At 37.6% G+C, this 13941-nt stretch overlaps 2 protein-coding genes across 3 annotated transcripts; both read right to left on the reverse strand.

Moving 5' to 3' along the window:
* Positions 1-1495: 1495 nt before the first annotated feature.
* LOC116172483 (gliomedin-like) lies at positions 1496-4068 on the reverse strand. 2 transcript variants are annotated; one of them, XM_031489718.1, is made up of 11 exons: positions 3783-4068; positions 3591-3723; positions 3281-3541; positions 3037-3234; positions 2865-2990; positions 2789-2815; positions 2649-2738; positions 2403-2592; positions 2079-2346; positions 1787-2023; positions 1496-1733 (listed from the first exon to the last, which is right to left on the reverse strand). In XM_031489718.1, the coding sequence occupies exons 1-11, from the start codon at positions 4023-4025 to the stop codon at positions 1641-1643; spliced, it is 1866 nt and encodes a 621-aa protein (XP_031345578.1). In that variant the 5' UTR covers positions 4026-4068; the 3' UTR covers positions 1496-1640. The 2 variants fall into 2 exon arrangements, with proteins under 2 accessions (XP_031345578.1, XP_031345569.1); XM_031489709.1 differs by having other exon boundaries at positions 3591-3735.
* A 5581-nt stretch (positions 4069-9649) lies between these two features.
* LOC116172536 lies at positions 9650-10680 on the reverse strand. Its single transcript, XM_031489770.1, has 3 exons — positions 10417-10680; positions 10106-10371; positions 9650-9874 (listed from the first exon to the last, which is right to left on the reverse strand). Exons 1-3 carry the CDS (start codon positions 10624-10626, stop codon positions 9730-9732), a joined length of 621 nt encoding a protein of 206 aa, XP_031345630.1. The 5' UTR covers positions 10627-10680; the 3' UTR covers positions 9650-9729.
* Positions 10681-13941: the final 3261 nt, after the last annotated feature.

Consider the following 13941-nt stretch of genomic DNA (forward strand, 5'->3'; position numbering starts at 1 on the left):
GCATTAAATGGGAGATTCCCTTAAAGACATTCAGATGAGATGTACTTTGGCTAATTCAAAAAATCCCCTTTTCAGTTACATGCACATAAAAATATTACATTGCATGTAACTGAAGAGGGGATTTTTTAATTTTGAAAATATTACGTGCATGTAACTGAAAAGGGGATTTTTAGCGCATTATTTAAGAATTAAAAAAATGTGCTATTGTTTGCGTTTTGCCCGTCCGTGCGGACCTACTTCTGCCGTTTCGAACTAATTCTAGGGGAATGGTCCTAGAGACCTGGAATTTTTTGCAGTAGGCAGCCTATACCTTGAAGGTGTGCCAGTCGGCCAACAAATTTCGCTGTCCAAAAGGGACTCCCCCCCCCCCCCCACGAATTATTTCCTAAGATGCTGTTTTTCAAAGTAAAACGTGCATAACTTTTACATACAACCAATTGGTCTCAGATTTTGCATACGCATGCCTTTAGTGGTACCAAGTTAAACTTTACAAAATGGGGGGCGGAGGGTGGGGTAAACACATGTTCTATCCTTCATGGTATTCTAATGAAAGGTCTTATCGAAATAAATTGGTTAGTACAAACTATAACTTTCCCGTGCGACTCTTTTTCGAGATCAGTGAGCGCCGGGGTCTGGGGGGGGGGGGGTTGCCTTCCGAACAAATATTACAATTGTATAGCATAGCAAACAATGGGCATTTATTCCGAGAAGCCGGTCAGCAAAAAATAAATAAAGTGAATGTTTATGTAAAGAATCCACGATATAAGAATTTGGGATCAACAACTTATTTGTAAATATATGACAAACATGAAAGAGTACCGACATTTAAAAATTGCAGCGCAGTTGATTGACAAACCGATAGAAATAGTTGGGAGTATTAATAATTTGTTTTTAAATGATTGTGTATAATCAATGATTGGTCTTAAATTAGTAACATGCTGTTTTAATCCACTTTTCTTGCACTTATATGTGAATATAGGCATTCAGCAGAGTGCATATGTACCTACTCTTGGTAGTACACTTGTCAGTATCCTCAGTGATCGAGTGAAAATACTGGAGATGGACCGCAGGGGTTAGTAGGTAATACTATCATGTAACACACTATGGTAATACTTTAGAAATGGATAAGAGAGGAGACGAAAATCATGTTTCCATGTAATCTATGATCAGAGACGTCTCAGTAGGTACTATACGGGTAAAATACAGAGCTTTCGTTGTATAACATTTTAAACCTGCCTGGTATAAACAAAGTGTAATGCTTTTTTTAGATGATTATCTGTACTAATCACAATTTATTGTCAATATTTAATACCATCGAGGAAACTCGGAATACATAATCTAAAAATTTTATCAAATAACAATAACACTCTGTATAATACAATAGTGGCAATTAATTTAATTAAATTAATTTGTGTCGTTTTTCATGTTACCATTAACATTTTCCAGTGTAATTATCAAACATCATGTTATAGACTAGTATTTCAAAAATCAATAGTAGACGTTCCAGTAAACTTTATTTTAGCCTCGATCCATATATACAATATTATTTTATTTACTGAAAATGAATTTACTCCAACTTGTGATGACCATTAACACGCGATAGTAGCTAACAGGAATCTCACCCATGCGAACATAGTCAATTACTCTGGGAAAACTAACTTTGTAGATAATATATTATCGTCACATACGGTAGAGTAAACTAGCATTCTACCAGGTTCCACAAGAAGTATCCTCTGAAACAAACACATAGTAGTAAATTATGTGAGGTATTTCGTAAACTATTCACCTCTCCTCTGTGATCGTAGGTAGCCATTGTAATTTCCCCAGTGTTACGAATTCCAAATATATTTACTGTCTTAACTGTACTAGTAAACAAGTTTATTGCGAGATTAATCTCAACTTGAAGCGATGGTGTGTAGTGCATTGTGTACAATATTCCTGACGCAACGAACATGTCAATAAATTCCTCATTTTTCATACCAACATCCCATGTACGTTCAATTGTCATATCTTCGGTATTGATCTAAGGAAAAGAAACGAAAATTAACCTTGGAGAAATATGTTTTCTGGGTACTTGCTTTGATAATTGAGGTACTATCGGATTCTGGATTAGGGAATACTATCCACAGTCCATACTCATCAACACTAAAGTCAAACCTGCTATAGCCGGATAAGTACATTTTCTTTTCTGTACTTGAGATCCCTGGTACTATAAGACTTTCAGTTTTCTGCGAACTGAAGTCATATTTTATTATTTCTTCCATGCGGTCTTTGGAATTGTAAAAGAAAGATCCTTGGTAAACTACATGCGAGTTTCCTTCAAACGGGATTGTAAGATCGTAAATCCTATTCATTTAAAGAGGTGTATTATTATTTATATATGTAATATTAAAGATACGTACACGGATGGATCATTTTTAGCCAAAGACTCCAAACTATTGAACTCAAATAACTTAGGTATGTCGCGCATTGTTCCCCAAAATTTCTGACCATCACTTTCAGTGAGTGGATTGGAATCAATCATAATGGAAGTCCAAGTTTCATTCAAAGTTTGAAAGAAATCCAATTTACCAATACTCAACTGCTCGCAACCTACAATGTATGTGAGAATTATGATCGCACCATCAAAAAATAAAATACGGACTCACCTGAAATTCTTGGAACAATTCTAATGGTTGGAGTTTCTCGCTCACCTTTTTCTCCCTTGTCTCCTTTTGGACCTTGCACCCCCTCTTGGCCTGCATTACAGTAAGCTTAACAAAAGTTATTACCTACAGGATTTACATACCAGGCGGACCTACTGGACCAGGTAATCCTAATTATAAAAATGAACAGTGACTCAGAATATTGCATACTGTTCTTACCTGGTATGCCAGGAATGCCACTATTTCCAGGAGGACCGGTTACCCCTCGCTCACCCGGTACGCCAATCACACCTATCTCACCCTTCTGTCCTGGTTGGCCTGAATTTCCGTCTCTTCCATCTTTTCCTACATTACAATGTTTTACGTTCAATTCTACCGGATCAAAAGATACCTGCAGGGCCTTCCCTCCCCGGCAAACCAGGTGCGCCTGCTAGTCCCGTTGCACCAATTTCACCTCTAGGCCCAGTTTCCCCCTTTTGCCCCACTTGTCCCTGTAATCCTGGCTCTCCTTTGGGACCGGAAGGACCCCACACTCCTTGTTCACCTTTCTGTCCTGGTTGGCCGAAATTTCCGTCTCTTCCATCTTTCCCTAGATTACAATGCGTTACGTTGAGTTCTACCGGCTCAAAAGGTACCTGCGGGGCCTTCCTTCCCTGGCAAACCGGGTGCGCCTGCTAGTCCCGTTACGCCATTTTCACCTCTGGGTCCACGAGCCCCAGTTTCCCCCTTTTGCCCCACTTGTCCCTGTAATCCTTGTTCTCCTTTAATACCGTTAAGACCCCACGGTCCTTGTTCTCCTTTCTGGCCCTGAAACCCAGGTTGTCCAGGCGGTCCGGGTGGTCCGGGTGGTCCGAGTAGTCCAGGCGTTTCAGTTTGCTCGTGATTATGATGAAATCCTTTAAAAAATATTATCTGTGTGATATGTTTGTATTATTTCTTACTTACCATCGTGATGGTGATGGCGGTGATGTCCCCAAGATCCATGATTATGCCCCCATGATCCATGATTATGCCCCCAAGATCCGTGATTATGGCCTTCAGTATGCCTGCGATTTCTTGTTAACTTCAGTTGATCGCACTGCTTGCACAACTAGATAATTCATCTAAAATTACAGACCAAACACAATCGAGACTTACATCACTGTGGGTGTAATTAATTATTGTATCGCGTATGTATTTATTGAGAGAATTGCCGTCCTCCAGTAGTTGTTTAAATTCTTCTTTACAAACACCTTTTCGTAATTCCTTCACAAATATCTCCTCGAAATCTTTCTGTATGGTTTTATATAAGTACAAACCTAGGCCCACTTCTAATAACAACACCACGGTTAAACAAAGTATTGACAGACATGCGTAGGTGAGTACTCGCTTTGCACTCATTTTACTTGTCCCGATTTCAAAAGCGTACTAATGCACATGCTACCCGATCAGAGGTTATAAATGACAGATTATAATAAATCGTAACAAGAATGACGAAACTGGAAAATTATATTCCCATAAGATAAGTGTTAACAGATTAAAGTTTGCTTCCCGCTTCCGTGGTCCAGATTACTCATTTAACAAGGTGTGAGGATTATTTATCTTATATAGACCTTTCGAGCTTCTAACTGTAGTCTAATATTTTGCTTCACACCTTATAAATGCTTGGCGCTCTTAGAATTTTCTTATGTTTGTAGTCTATTAATATCCCGTAAGTAAAGCAAATTTAGATATTGGGATTTTCATTTAATATCTGAGGACAAAAGATAGTTGTGTGAATTCCCTCCTTCAGAGGATTTAAGTTGAGACCACGTATAATGCTGCGATTTTTATGTAGTAGGTTTAAACGAATGGTGAACGAAAAGAAAGAATTTTTCCAAACAACTTTCTGTGAAAACCTAGGCGTATCTCCACTTTTTAGCGCATTTTCCAACTCACGTTGGAAGGCGTTGTTCTGGCCACTTGATCGGCCCATCCGTCCGTTCGAGGCCTTAACTATCTCCTACAGTTTTCAGTTCGTTCTTTTTGCCCAACGGTAGCTTAGGTATATTTCTGACACCTCAACCAAGAAAATCAAAATGCGCAATGTCATCTTTCTTATGCATGGAGATATTTTTTTGAAATTTTAACCAAAGATTCTTCTAATCAAAGGCAAGCATATCGCATATTTAGACACCAGGTGTACTTAATGTTAAGCTTTATATTTATAAGGAAATTTATGCCATAACTTATATTCATTTGTACTGTACACATACATACGGCTCATTGAATGAATGAATTAGTCAGATTAGATCGTAATTTCTATGTAGTTTTAGCTTAGGTACAGCATCCCAGTTCCGTGTAATTGGGATTCTTGCATTCAGTTTGGTGTCTGGCAAACAAATAAATAAATAAATAGAACGTTACATGACCTTTTGGGAAGTACTACTCAATAGCATAATTATGGAACATCATATTATAGTCTAGTCTCAAAAAACGATAGTAGACGTCCCAGTAAACTTTATTTTAGCCTCGATCTATACATACAATATTATTTTATTTACTGAAAATGAACACTTTACTCCAACTTGTGAAATCCATTAACATGCCATGGTAGCTAACAGGAATAACCTTGAAATACCAGGAGATCACAAACGAGGATTGACGTCAGTATCGCCCATACGATAAGAGTCAATTAATTAATGGGAAAACTAACTGTGTAGATAATACACTATCGTCACATAAGGAAGAGTATACTAGCATTCTACCACGCTCCAAAAGAAGTATCCTCTGAAACAAACACATAGTAGTAAATATGTGAGGTATTTCGTAAACTATTCACCTCTCCTCTGTGATCGTAGGTAGCCATTGTAATTTCTCCAATGTTACGAATTCCAAATATATTTACTGTCTTAACTGTACCAGTAACCAGGTTTATTGCGAGATTAATCTCAACTTGAAGCGATGGTGTGTAGTGCATTGTATACAATATTCCTGACGCAATGAATATGTAAATGAATTCATCATCTTTCATGCGAACATCCCAGGTACGATCAATTGTCATATCTTCGGTATTGATCTAACAAAAAGAAACGAAAATTAACCTTGGAGAAATAAAATTTCTGGGTACTTGCTTTGATAATTGAGGTACTATCGGATTCTGGATTAGGGAATAGTATCCATAGTCCATACTCATCAACACTAAAGTCAAACTTGCTATAGCCGGATAAGTATAATTTATTTTCCGCATTTGCGATTCCTGGTACGATAAGACTTTCAGTTTTCTGCACCCTGAAGTCATATTTTATTATTTCTTCCGTGCGGCCCTTGGAATTGTAAAAGAAGGATCCTAGGTAAACTACATGCGAGTTTCCTTCAAACGGGATTGTGAAATCGTAAATCCTAATTCATTTACAGAGGTGGATTATGCGGATATAGTGTAATATTATAGATACGTACACGGATGGATTATTTTTAGCCAAAGACTCCAAATCATTGAACTCAAATAACTTAGGAATGTCGCGCATTGTTCCCCAAAATTTCTGGCCGTCACTTTCAGTGAGTGGATTGGAATCAATCATAATTGTAGTCCAAGTTTCATTCAGAGTTTGAACGAAACCCAATTTGCCAATGCTCAACTGCTCGCAGCCTACTGTATGTGAGAAATATTACCGCACTACTAAAAACTGAAGTAGGGACTCACCTATGATGCTTGGAACAATTCTAATAGTAGGAGTTTCTCGCTCACCTTTTTCTCCCTTGTCTCCTTTTGGACCTTGGTGTTTATATCATGGGACCTTGCACTCCCTCTTTGCCTGCATTAGTAACAGCATAATATAACACAATAGTAAAACAACGCGTTTGAATTTTGGTTAGTTCATATTTGTGATTGCTAGATGTCTCACGAGTCGGTATATTTGTAAAGTGGTGTGCGTCCATGATACAACATTCGGTGTTACCAATTGTAATTGAATCTTCCCTTCAGTAGATGTCGCTGAACCCAGTACAGTTAGCCATATGAAATGTGTTTAACTTCAACAGAGTAATATCTATATTACACTGGCTTACTGTAATACCACGCCAGGTGCATGCTACAGTTATCATTTATTTTTATAGATAGAATATCAATTCCATTTAATTCTTCGTTCCACTCATTTTAGTACACGTTTACGTTCCATTAAAGGTCATTATGGCAATAAAATATATAGGGAGTTCTTTATTATTAAAAGAGCTCCTATAAGCGAATTCATGATTTCTGTCCGTCTGTCAGTCCGTCTGTGTACCTACATGATAACTCCCGAACGATTTCGAATTTTCCAATTCTGTTTTCAGTAATAAGTAGGTAGACAGTGGTCAAGCGACTAAGTGATTAAATTTTGATCAATACTCGTTAACCGGAAGAGACCTTGTCGCTCGTTGTCTATATTGGTTTAGTTATTTCCTTTTCTTCATCATAAAATTATATTGGGTTGCGATTAATACATTCAACGGGTAATCATAAATAAAAGGTGCTTTTATCTATGATCTATGACGAATAATAAATTATACCACAGTATAATACATATGATTATAGAGATGTGCGGTTAATTGATAAAATGAGTGTTGCTGAAAGAGGAATAAGTACCTACCAATAACAATTTTGTTAAAACCCAATGAACCAAATGGCCATGAAGTTTCGGATCAAACCGATTCGGTCCCGGCGCTCATTTCGGTCCCCGTCGTTTTGGGTCAACAATTTAATTGTGCTGAAACGCGAACTATTTTTTCTCCTAAAACGCAGCGTGAAAATTGCATATGTCCCGTCGAGAACTGATTACTTCACCAAACTAACAGCTATGGTCAGTAAATTATTTTACAAAATTGAGCGTTTGCTTTAATGCGAACCTATTTGATTGATATTGACTTTACCAAAGCTTTGAATATAAATTTTATATTCAAGTTTCAAGTTTCAAAGACCAAAGTCAATGTTATTGATAATGAATTTTTTATACAATCGCCTTGACACCAAATAAATAAAATAAACAACACCAAAAGTTTTAAATTTTTAGTTATTTGTACAACTAGACAACTAATTTTAACATTGGAAATGTTTATGATTTCGTATAGGTATGTGGTGGTATATGTGCACAAAGTTACGATATTCGTTCACGCTCAAAAAACAATCGTTGCCATGAATTTTAAGCTACACTCCACTTAAATTTGTCGGTGCAAACGTCTATAAGGTCCGGTTGTACAACGTCAGTTTAAACTTCGGTATAGTTTAATTGACAGATTTCAGAAACACGATTGGTCAACATGCGAAATATTCGTTCTTAACGTTTTGACCTCAGCAATAGATTATTATATTTCTACCATGTACCATGAAGGACCAGCCCCTCCTTCCCCCAAGTCTCCATTTTGATAAGGCGCGAGGAAGAAAGGCGGTTTGTAGAAAATAGAGTTCCTTCGTCGGTAATTTTAATTAGATCGAGTGTCTTGAAAGATAAAACGAAAGCAGTCTCGAAGAAAATCTGTAATTTAACTTTTTCCTTGACTTTCATCAGATCCCAATGAAAGGGAAATCCGTAAAATCCGCCAAAAAATTGAAAGGTAGCGTGCACATGTGCAATCATTTGACGTGCTACTTCAATTTCAGTTTTAAAGAAGAATTCAATGCTTTTCTAAATAGAAAGTGAACTGCGCACTGCGCAACCTAGATTTGAAACTGGGTTAGATTCCTATTTTCCTTGAGGTGACAGAGCTATAAGCTACCAAATGCAAAAAGAACGAACTAATATGGTTAAAATTTATATTTTGAAAACTGTGGGAATAGAGGCCTCGGTCGGACAGACGGACGACGGACAGAGAAAGTGGCTACAATAGCGCACCCACCTTCCTTGGAAAATGCGCTAAAAATATAAGCGGATTATACAAAGAGGAACAGGAACGTAATACAATTTTCTTGATTCGGCATTAGTTTTATTTTTCTATTCGAGGTGCTTACATACAAAATTTCATTTTCCCATCTTAACAAATAAAAAAATTAGATTGCGCAGATACAAAAGTTGGGGCAAATTTTTTATGCATCTGCGCAGTTTCTTGAGGTTTAAGGAATATTACTAAAACAAAAAACCGGATTTTCATATGTGCAAACAACAAACATAAAAAACCTTCTTTTCAGGTGTGTGCAGTTTTTGGGCTGTAACTTTTTATTCCGTTAGTCTACTCAGCTGAAAAACAATGGCGACCTTTCTTATATCCTTATGAATATGTGTACCCATTTTCAAAATTATCGGACGTTTCTACACAAAGTTATCGTGCATACGGGCGACAAACGGACAGACAGACAGCAATACAAAATTATGAACGGTCTCGAGGATCGTTAATAAGTAATAACAAAGAATCAACGAACTCGTTAACGATAAATAAAGTATGGATACGTGCGCATGCAAGATGCATGTTTAAAAATGTCGTTAATATATTTACGATGATAAAGTAAATCGAGTACAATTGTAATCAGTAATTAAATTACAAATTTTGTAAAGTAGGTACCTAATCAATTACTGTAAATACTTTTATGATAAAGTAATTTGTAATCAGTATTCGAATAGTTTTTAGAGTAATCATTCCAGTTCTGCTTGTAAGTATAGTGCTTGATTATGACGATATGAAATAGGAATACGATATGGGAAGAATATTTAAACTCGATTACCGAACCGCTTAAACCGCCTTAACGTTCACTTTTAATACGACTTCTTCTAAAACGCGATAACTGGCGAAACTGACTGTTTTGCAAAAAGCTTCGATAACAGCAAAACTAACTGTTTTGCAACAAATAAGTTCGAATCGTTCCTCCTTCCTTAATAACATAATGGGCGCCTTAGAAAAATCAAACTGCGCTTGTGCTTTCTATAAAAGTGATCACACGCCCTTATCTTGAAATTTAATTAGCATACGCAGCAATAACAGTTCTTATCGCAGACCGGAGACAAACTTTTACACGCTTTTACTACTTAGTTAAGTATACAAATTAGTTACACAGAAGCACAGAAATTTTATTTCATCCATACATCTAATGTAGGGGCGTAATTTAATCATCAGAACATTTCAATAGATACAAAGATATTAAACCGCTTCAAAATTAGAATTAGTTGCCTTCTGAATCGGTAGACCAGTCGAGTTCGCTGTCAGTCGAGTACCTTCTTCGACGCGAGCCTTTTTTAGCTGTAAATCGTTTGGCAAATTTCACTGCTCTTTTTGAAATATCTTTCGTAAAGATAGGTACACCGCATCTGTCAAATAGAACTCATATAGGACAACAGTAAAGATAGAAACCCAATGGGTGAGTGTGGTTAAGTACCGGGCGATCAATAAAGGATTGACGTCGAGTCGCCTTTGGAAGTTCAAGTGAAATATGATTTCCCACGTAAACAAAAATTCCAAAGGTCACTCGACAGTAACTCTATTTTGATCGCATGGTATACCTACATTGAAAATGTTTCCAAAATTTGTAAACAACTTACTTGAGCAGCCTTAGGTCCACCACTTTGCATGAATGCAACGCACATACTAAAAAAAATAAACTGAGTGCATCACTGCTCACAGTCAAAACTCCATCCGATTTTAGTATCTCCAAGTGGTCTGTTATACAGGTGGCGTCTACACCAACTACATTTGCGGCTTCGTATATATTATCCGGTATAGTACGTATAAATGTCATAAATTTCAACTGAAGAGGACACCAGAAGTCTGACACAAGAAGCTCAACCATTAGAACGGCAACTAAAAACTACAAGGCTACATATTAGTGCATGTTTGCATAAGAGAGTGTTACCTCTATAATTTCACCTGCAGGTTTTCTAAGGCTGCGAAAGCACGACGGATATGGGTTTAAAGGTACGTTCCAAAGTAAATAAAACACGGCCACGAGAAACATCAAATAGGTTTCATAAGGAATACAGTCTAAATTTGACGGCGTCCTAAATAGATATGTTCCACTGATATGCAGAGAGCACGCCGCCGCAATTGCCAAAACTCGACCCATACTGACAATTTTGACACCAAACGAATGACACTTTTCGTTTCTATGCGTTTGTACACCATCACAATGTCAGTAATATGTCAAAATATAATCTAGCAGTCTCGATCACGCGAAGACATAAGTATCTAGTATCTTATTAATCTTTTTGCAAAACTGGAACATTGCCATTTGTGTCAATAATTACAAACCATGTTTATGTAAATTTGATGACGTTAGCTAATTGAACAGTTTTGATAAATAGCTGCATGAATTTACCTTTCAAGATGTAATGTTTCTCGAACGTATTTGAAATTTTACCTTGTTACTCGAAATTCTGTAACGTATCTGTTACCGGTGAAGCAAAGGCAGAAACTTCTCACAACAAACGCTCTTTTTATAACTGCATAGTGGTAAATCCCATCACGTCTCACATTTTTAGATGTTGAGAAAGTTCAAAAAATAAATTTGTCAATCGTGATGGAAACGAAGCTCATATCTTGGTTCCTCGGATTGTTGAGTCTGACAGCCTTTTTAATAACCCTTGGGTCAGAATTTTATTAATCAATGCTTCGGAAAAAATGGCTTGTGTGGAATCCATTCGCTAATGTTTCAGCCCACGAAATTCCCAATGCATCATATTCGTTAATAATATTGTTAGTCGATTGCAGCTGGTTTTTGCAAAATTCCATGCAATCAACATTTCTTTTATTAATGTTAGGTACTCTTGCCTTTTAGCCTTGCGGTTAAATTTGTAGATTTTTGTATTGATGAACGAGGTAGTTTTGACGTTGAATCATTCGAAATCTGAAAAAAAAGAAGAAAAAAAGTATTAATTAATAGATATTTTATTGTAGTTTCCATTAAAAAAATGAAAATTGGGGTAAAATAGCGTCGGGATTTAAGAATAAATGGGAGTTCTATAACTTTTATAGGTGTGTGGACAATTCACGCCCGTATAATTCGCTCCCGGACAATTCGCGCTCGGATAATTCGCTCCCTTTGCTCGCTTTGGTTCTAAACACCAAAACGTTTTTCCGGGAGCAAATTATCCGGGTGCGAATTGTCCGGGAGCGAATTATCCGGGCGCGAATTATCCGGGTGCGAATTGTCCGGGAGCGAATTATCCGGGCGCAAATTGTCTGGAAGCGAATTGTCCGGAAGCGAATTGTCCGGGCGCGAATTGTCAGGGAGCGAATTTTCCGGGCGCGGATTGTCCTACAACCCTTTTATAATATCGTTGTAATGGCTCTTGTAAACGCAAATTATGAATTTATTTTCATTGATGTGAAAAACGGCAGACATTCAGATGGGGGAATTTTGGAGTATACAGAATTTTATCATAAACTGACGAACGGTGAGTTCTTATTTGTTTTATGCAACAAATTTTTTTTTTAAACAATAATTTTCCAGGTCAGTTACATTTGCCGGTTAATGATGAGACGGAGAAAAATCTGAATTTTGTTTTCTTAGGTAAATAAATAATAGCATTGACTAATTAGTCAATGATAATAGCCAAAGGTCTGACTCTTAGCCACCATGTTAAGGAGTTCCTAACCGACAAGGAACCGTGGAGCGAGAGAGCCGGACAATCGTGGAGATAGCCCGTACTTTCAAGTATGGGAAACCCGACGTCAAATAAATTGTTTGCAGCAATTTGGACGGAACTCGTCACAGCTGCTAGATATGTCTTCAATAGAGTGGGAAAACCCCATTTGCGGACAAGACGCCTTGGTGAGAAATCACGGATCCAACATCTACGCATTGTTTGTTTCCAATGCTACGTCCATCTTCCTGCACAGAAGAGACGAAAAGTGCATCCAAAAGCCTGTCTGGTCAGATATGAGGGTGATGCACGATAACTGATTTACATTCCTGAGAATGGGCGTGTTGTTGTTTCACGTGACGTCATATTTAATGATAAATCACCCGTGACGAAAGTGCTGAAGTGAAGAAGGATCGAGTAAACGAAGGGAGAACCCCGCTGGGGAGAAGCTTGACGACGAGCTACCTGTCGGTGAGAAACTTGTCAACGAGTCTATTCCAGACAAAGAATTGTGTAGTTCGGATAACATGTCCCGTGATGATTCGGATTCCTAATTCCCCCCAGAATGGCTAAAGGACTACGTCACATCCAGGAGTTCTTCTCATAGAAGACGAGTCTACGACCTTTAATGAACCAATCCGATGTAAGAATCTCGAAGAGTGGAAATCAGCCATGGATAGCGTTGGACAAAAAATCGATTAATCGATTATAATCAAATGATAACCGATAATTGGGTTTGATTATTCTTTTAAATTCATGGATTAATCGATTATTTGATTATAATCGATTATCTGATTAATCGATTATTTGATTAATCAAGTGCTTAATTACTCGATTATTTGATTAATCGATTAATCGGTATAATCATTCAAACTGTAATCGCCTACCCCTAGCCATGGACGCAAAAATTAAATCGATGCACTAGAACGACGCATGGGAATTGACAAATCTCTCTCCGGGCAAGATACCCAACAGAAATAAGTGGGTCTTTCGGATCAAGCGTAATCCTGACGGAAACACTGACAAGTATCGCGCGAGATTGATCAAGGACGTAGAGGACATCTTCATGAAGCAGCCCGAAGGCTATGAAGACGAGACAAATCATTACGCTATATAATGACCAGGTTACTGACGATGGATTAGTGGCACCCAACAACTAATTTGAGATGGACTTATTCACAAAACAACTACGCTCACAAATCGATATTGTTGTGAAAGAAGTATCCCACTTTGTGGGACTCAAAATTGTTCAACGCGATGGTGACATCATAGTCAGCCAATCAACGTATATCAAAAAATCCTTTTTAAATTCAATATGGGAGGGCGAAACCTGTTTTTTACACCGATGGAATAACTCAGCGTTCCATGTACAGAGAAAGTTCTTGGGTTCCCATATCATTGGGAGCTCTACTCTATGTAGCCCGCGAACCCCGTTGCGACATTCAGTATTAGTGTTTTATCACCTCGTTTGGGAAATCCTACAGAGGTAGATGTGGTAAGAGTAAAGAGAGTAATTCGCCACCTAGCAGGTACCATTAATCTGAAGTTGTGAAGTCGTTTGGCCAGCAGCGCTGGATATTTTTATTTTACAATAATTTGGTGTGGTTTAATTTTTCTCTGTTTCGGTGTTAGAATACGTCATTCTAGCACGTATTTTAGTGTTAGTCTGAACTCTATTCTTAAACGATTTTTAGTGACTTTTTTTCGAGAGTTTGCATTAATAAGTTTGACAGTCGGCTTATCGATGACGGAAGCTGAAATTATGTGCCGTGAACATCCATCATTTCTAAATTACG

This window comes from Photinus pyralis, unplaced genomic scaffold, assembly GCF_008802855.1.
Source record: "Photinus pyralis isolate 1611_PpyrPB1 unplaced genomic scaffold, Ppyr1.3 Ppyr1.4_LG1, whole genome shotgun sequence".
NCBI classification, from domain to species: domain Eukaryota; kingdom Metazoa; phylum Arthropoda; class Insecta; order Coleoptera; family Lampyridae; genus Photinus; species Photinus pyralis.

What these genes read in the sequence shown, in the direction of transcription:
- LOC116172483 (XM_031489709.1), bottom strand. Translation starts at nt 4,025, where the DNA reads ATGAGTGCAAAGCGAGTACTCACCTACGCATGTCTGTCAATACTTTGT. An exon ending in TTAATTACACCCACAGTGAT is followed by an intron (nt 3,736 to 3,782) that starts GTAAGTCTCGAT and finishes TGAATTATCTAG; the next exon opens with TTGTGCAAGCAGTGCGATCA. An exon ending in GGGGAGGGAAGGCCCTGCAG is followed by an intron (nt 2,991 to 3,036) that starts GTATCTTTTGAT and finishes ATTGTAATGTAG; the next exon opens with GAAAAGATGGAAGAGACGGA.
- LOC116172536 (XM_031489770.1), bottom strand. Translation starts at nt 10,626, where the DNA reads ATGGGTCGAGTTTTGGCAATTGCGGCGGCGTGCTCTCTGCATATCAGT. An exon ending in CTGCAGGTGAAATTATAGAG is followed by an intron (nt 10,372 to 10,416) that starts GTAACACTCTCT and finishes GTAGCCTTGTAG; the next exon opens with TTTTTAGTTGCCGTTCTAAT. An exon ending in GTGGACCTAAGGCTGCTCAA is followed by an intron (nt 9,875 to 10,105) that starts GTAAGTTGTTTA and finishes TCTATTTGACAG; the next exon opens with ATGCGGTGTACCTATCTTTA.